Here is a 6000-nt window from a genome sequence, read left to right as displayed (position 1 = left end):
TTACCTCCTCTTCCTCTTGGTTAAGAGAAGAAGCAAGCAAAAGATAAATTGCCTACTTCCCTCCCTCTCTCTATTTTCGTGGGAATTAAAGGAATGAGGGAAAAGAGGAGTTGAGGGAATGAATGAAGACATGTTTCATTTGCAAAGGAATAAATTGATTGGGAGAAGAAAAACAAGAGATTAAATTCTTTTTTCTTCCTCCTTCCTTCTCCTTCTTCATTCCTCACCGAAACCAAGAGCCCCTCCCTCCCCTTATTCCAAAAGCTAAGCTAAGTTCCTCTAGAAGAAAACTAAATTTTGAGAAGAAGCCTTCAAGATCCATCCCTTCCAAGCAAGAGAAGCAAAAAAAAGAGGTACAAGAAGAAGAAGCTTTCTCCTTCCTTGGAACTTAGGATACCTTCTTCCTTAAGAAAAATCACAAGCGAAAGGATGTAAGTTTCCCTCACCTATGGTACAATAGCTTGTGTGTTTTCTATGAGTTTTGGTTGCCTAAAAACCTAGGATACCTTCATGAAATTTTCGGCCAAGACAAGACTAAAAAGAATAACCTAGGAAATATAAAGACCTAAATTCTGACATGCTCAATATGCTTCTTGTAACATGTATCTTATGGTAGGGATTTATCTAATGTTCATATGCTAGAATTTTTTGTTAGAACTTAGAATCATATCCCTAGACTCTCGGCCAAACATGAATAAAGGAAATAGGTAAGTTAAGACTCAAACCAAGCATGCTCCTTTTTATTTTATGATATGTACTTCATGATGAGAAAGTTGTTAACATGATTTGCTCATGCCTATATGATGATTGAACTTTATTCCATGCTCCTAAGTATTCGGCCATGATAGGATTAGGGGTTTAGAAAATTGTTAAGCCTAAACTAATCATGCCATGATCCTCCTTAAGACAAGACATGAAAATTAATATGACATACTCATGTTGTAGTGTGGTTAGAACTTGTTTTCATGCCCCATGAACATTCGGCCACAACAAGTTTAAAGGCCTAGGAAACTTGGAACCTAACCTAATTATGCTTATGTTGTTCCTTGTAATAATTGTTATGAAATTGGTTTAGGGTTTTCATGCTTTTATGACACTTGAAAACTAGATTCAAGCCTTACAAGTTTCGGCCACAACAAGTTTAAGGGCCTAGGAAACTTAGAACCTAACCTAATTATGCTTATGTTGTTCCTTGTAATAATTGTTATGAAATTGGTTTAGGGTTTCCATGCTTTCATGACACTTGTAGCCTAGCTCCAAGCCTTAATGGTTTCGGCCACAACAAGTTTAAGGGCCTAGGAAACTTGGAACCTAACCTAATTATGCTCATGTTGTTCCTTGTAATAATTGTTATGAAATTGGTTTAGGGTTTCCATGCTTTTATAACACATGAAACATAGTTCCAAGCCCTAAAGGTTTCGGCCACAACAAGTTTAAGGGCCTAGGAAACTTGGAACCTAACCTAACTATACTCATGATGTTCCTTGTAATATTTGCTATGAAATTGGTTTAGGTTCCACATGCTTGAATGTTGTTTTTAACTCAATGTGATGATTGATAAGATTCGGCCATGATAAGATTTATAAACTTAGGAAACCTAGAACCTAACCTAAAGCATGCTCATGATGTTTCCTTATGGTATATAATACGATATTGGTTTAGGTTTCACATGCTTGAATGTTGTTTTTAACCCAATGTGATGATTGATAAGATTCGGCCATGATAAGATTTATAAGCTTAGGAAACCTAGAACCTAACCTAAAGCATGCTCATGATGTTTCCTTATGGTATATGATATGATATTGGTTTAGGGTTCACATGCTTGTATGTTGATTCTTAACCTAAGTCACAACTATAGGTTTCGGCTACTATATGACATTAGGGTTAGAAATCTAAATATGATTCCCATGTATCTCACATGCAATGTTTTATGATGTGGTAAGAGCTTGCTATGCTTCTATGTTTAATTATGTATAATTATGATCTATGTATATTGGTAACCCTTATGTTGGCTATGTGCCCAATTTATGCATGCTATTTATGATGAGTTGTGTGCCCAATTTATGCATGATATTATGATGAGCTGTGTGCCCAAGATATGCATGCTATTTATGATGAGTTGTGTGCCCAAACTATGCATGCTTTTATGATGAGCTGTGTGCCCAAACTATGCATGTATTTATGATGTACTGTGTGCCCAAATTATATATGCTATTATGATGAGCTGTGTGCCCAAATTTTGTATGGTATGATATGATAAGAAATATGATGTGCATGAAATAATAAGAACCATGATATGTATGACATGCTACTTTACTTTATATGGCTTGTACCAAGGGTGGGCTCCATAAGCGCCCCGGGGTCGATGGACTAAGAAACGGGCCTCGTTAGGGATGGGCTCCTAAGTGCCCCTAGGTCGATGGACTAAGAAACGGGCCTAGTATGTATGCCTTGTAGGGTTCAAGACTTGCTACCTTGGACCTACATAGGACGCGCGCATTTATGTATGTGGTACATGCCGGGGCCCTAATCATGTTATGTTTATGTTTAAGTATGCATGTAATAAGTTTTCAAAAGACATGTTGCATGAATCATGTTTTTGAAAGTCATCTCGCATAACACTTTATGATTATGTTACGATATGTCATGATGCTTATGTTTATGATATGTTATGCTAGGATGCACTTTATGATTATGTTATGATATGTCATGATACATATGATATGTTATGCTAGGATGCACTTTATGATTATGTTATGATATGCTTATGTTCATGATATGTTATGCTAGGATGCATGCTATGATATGCTATGATATCTTACGATTATGTTACGATATGATGCTTCTATACATGATATGACTAGTTGTCTTTATGTTTTATGCCTTGGAGATTAAGTTATGCTATACGGTTTTTGTGAGTAGGAAAGGATCTTACTGAGCTTTGTGTGCTCACAGCTTACTTTCCTTGTACCACAGATAAGGGCAAAGAATGGATGTACTAAGGGAGTAGCAGGAGGGGGTAAGAAGGATGTGTGTAGTAGTGACTCGGCTAAAGAGAAAGACCTGCTTCTAGTTAATAAGAATTATACTTATGTCTCTCTTTTATGACTCCATGACATTTCATCATACTCTTTAGTATTATGGCTTAAATTTATGTTAAGCATGTTTTGTGACTCATATGATAGGTAGTTAGTGATGATGATTTGAAAAGTAAAGAAAAAGTTTTAAAAAATATATATTATAGATAAGACTTCCGCTGTTTTAAGAAGAAATGATAAGTAACCCCCGTCAGCTTAAGTAGGAAGGGGCGGGGCGTTACAATGTGATGGGAGAAATTGAGGAGAGAGAAAGTATGATGAGAGAGAAAGTGTGATGAGAAAGAAAGTGCGATGAGAAAAAAAGAAAAAATAGAGTGTAATGAGAGAGATTGAGGGGAGAAAATGTATGATGAGAAAAAAAAAAGAGGGAAGAGAATGTGATGGAATTGATTGAGGAGAGAGAAAGTGTGTGATAAAATGAGGAGAGAGAAAATATGATGAGAGAGAACCAGAAGAGAGAAAGTGATATGAAAGAAAAAATAAATAAATATATTTTGATATTTGATATTAAGGGGGAATTTTAGTTTTAGGTCAAGGGTATTTTTGGAATTAGGGAATATTTTGATTGTTGAAAATAGGGTAATGTCTCATTGAATGAGAGACATGGGAATGGGTCATTACCCAATTTCAAATATTCATTCTCTTATTTGTATTCCTATTATTGTAATTCAAACATTAAGAATGACAATCATTTTTATTTCCTGCTCTTATTCCCCTAAACTAAATATCCCCTGAATGTTTTATGTCTCATGTTTCATGTCCCATGAGGGTATCCAGTTGACTAAAGAGTAAAGATTTACTACAATAACAATCAATTTCTGATGAATACATATCCTAAAAAAAAAATTTCCTTCCACACTAATCACTCGGCGGTGATGACTAAAGGCATCTCCCATGCAAGGTTTTTAAAGAGGTTTGAAAAATGGAAAAGTTGAACAAAAAAGTTTTAACTATTGTGGATGCAAGGTTTGAGCTTTGTATTTTAAAAGCAGTAGTGAAATTTCAAAGCTGTTTTTTTCTTTGAAATTTATGTAATATGCATGTAATCATGCAATTACATGTTATTAATTAGACCACTTAAAAATTATTTAGAACTTTTTAGATCTTTAACTATTGGAGTTATTTCAATAGATTTTTAGAATGTTGATGTGACATGATGTGACATATTAGAATCATAAAAAAAAAATTTGTAGAACTTTAACTATTGAAGATATCCTAAAGTAATAGTATTTTTCATGAAGAGCCCTTGCAATAGCATTTAAATTGCAAGTGAAATTGATATAAATCACTAGTTAATTAATGATCAAAATTAATTATTCTTAAATCATCTTAGATCACGATGCATGATTTCGTCAACATTCAAATTGAAAGAAACTTAAATATTTTAATTTAAGTTGAACATTTTTTTAATCGTCTCCTACACAAACTCAAGTCGAGGTGCATTGATACACACGATGGGCATTAATTACCTGCAACTGAATTCGCAGCTGGCATCCCGCTGGGGCAACTGGTTGACTTTGACAATAACGGAAGATTTTGTTTTTTTTAAATGGTTCAACTACAGATCACGATATTCTTCTTCGTGAAAAATAATGAAAAAACTAGCCGTTGCTTGTGAAGTGGAGAAAAAAAGGGTTCAAAAACGTGAGGCCAACGACAGTCCGTCCCGAGATGGAAGAGCGCATGAATCATGCAAATTTGACTTTGACTTATCCTTAAGTCAATGCATCCGCCTCTATATATTAATTGATGGTGCCTCGATCGACTTGAGTATACTTTACCATAAGTCTCCTTCTCTCTCATTTCTCCATTACTTGATGGACCAGTCATACACACCTAATGGTGGTTTCGACGGAGTGCATTACGAGTCCGGCGGTGGCAACGTGGAGTATTCGTCGGCGAAGCAAATGACGACTCCTCCTCCCAGGTACGTTGCCGCCGGATCTCCGACGTCAACGTTGTTCACGATCGGCCTTGTCCTCCGCGGCCTCGTCATCGTGCTGACTTTCATATCGACGGTGGTGATGGGCGTTGCCAGGGAGAGGGAGAATATCGCCGTCGTCGTCAACTATGACCCTATCATCGGCGCCACGGTCTACAATGGACCCTACACGACCAAGTCAACCTACTCCTCTGCCTTCGTGTGAGACGAGTTCTTTCAACCTTCACCGAGGGCATGGATCCTTTCGTTAAGTATCTATTAAAAAAAATTGTATATTTTTAATATATTATTAATTGTAACAGATACTTCTTGGTGGCGAACCCGGTGGTGTTCGTCTACTCGGTGGCCTCGCTGGCGACGGCGATCCTGAACAGAGCCGAGTTGAGCGGCGTGCAGTTGCTGCTGACGGTCGGCGACGTGGCGGCGGCGGCTCTGCTTCTCTCGGCGAACGGGGCGGCCGCCGCGATCAGCGTGGTGCTGGCGAACGGGCAGGTGAAGCTGGCGGGATGGACGAAGATATGCCATGTCTACGGCGGGTTCTGCAGCCGAGTCAACGTCGCCGTCGGGCTCTCCACTGTCGCCGCCGCCGCCTACGTGCTGCTGGTGGTTTTCGGGGCCGTCAACCTACGTAGATCTAAATAATTAATTAATTATTTGTTGTATTAAAATTAATCATTGTGGTTTGTTTTGTGAAGGTAGTTAATGGTTGACGATGAATAAATAATGATGGGCAAAAGTCAAATGGACGTTTTTTTTTTTTTTTTTGTTAAAATTTGTTTTGTAAAATAACACATCTCCAATATTGCCAGGAGTCGTTGTCGTTCCAATCTAAATTATAATTTTACAGAGACTCTAAGAAAAGATCATAACTAATTACGATTGAATCATAATCATAATTATGAGTAATTCATCCTGATCCATTTTTTTTTTATCAGGGGATCGGTTCCCAAAGATGAATCT

At 37.3% G+C, this 6000-nt stretch overlaps 1 protein-coding gene across 1 annotated transcript; it reads left to right on the top strand.

Moving 5' to 3' along the window:
• Positions 1 to 4892: 4892 nt before the first annotated feature.
• Positions 4893 to 5766, top strand: LOC121990483 (CASP-like protein 1E1). Its single transcript, XM_042544609.1, has 2 exons — positions 4893 to 5241; positions 5343 to 5766. The coding sequence occupies exons 1-2, from the start codon at positions 4916 to 4918 to the stop codon at positions 5680 to 5682; spliced, it is 666 nt and encodes a 221-aa protein (XP_042400543.1). The 5' UTR covers positions 4893 to 4915; the 3' UTR covers positions 5683 to 5766.
• Positions 5767 to 6000: the final 234 nt, after the last annotated feature.

Source organism: Zingiber officinale, chromosome 6B (genome assembly GCF_018446385.1).
Source record: "Zingiber officinale cultivar Zhangliang chromosome 6B, Zo_v1.1, whole genome shotgun sequence".
Taxonomy (NCBI): domain Eukaryota; kingdom Viridiplantae; phylum Streptophyta; class Magnoliopsida; order Zingiberales; family Zingiberaceae; genus Zingiber; species Zingiber officinale.
The sequence above is the reverse complement of the archived record's forward strand: the minus strand, read 5'-3'. Positions and strand labels throughout refer to the sequence as shown.

Bases quoted from the DNA above. Each gene is read 5' to 3' on its own strand.
- LOC121990483 (XM_042544609.1), top strand. From the start codon at position 4,916: ATGGACCAGTCATACACACCTAATGGTGGTTTCGACGGAGTGCATTAC. The intron at 5,242-5,342 runs GTGAGACGAGTT...TAATTGTAACAG, and splicing joins ACCTACTCCTCTGCCTTCGT to ATACTTCTTGGTGGCGAACC.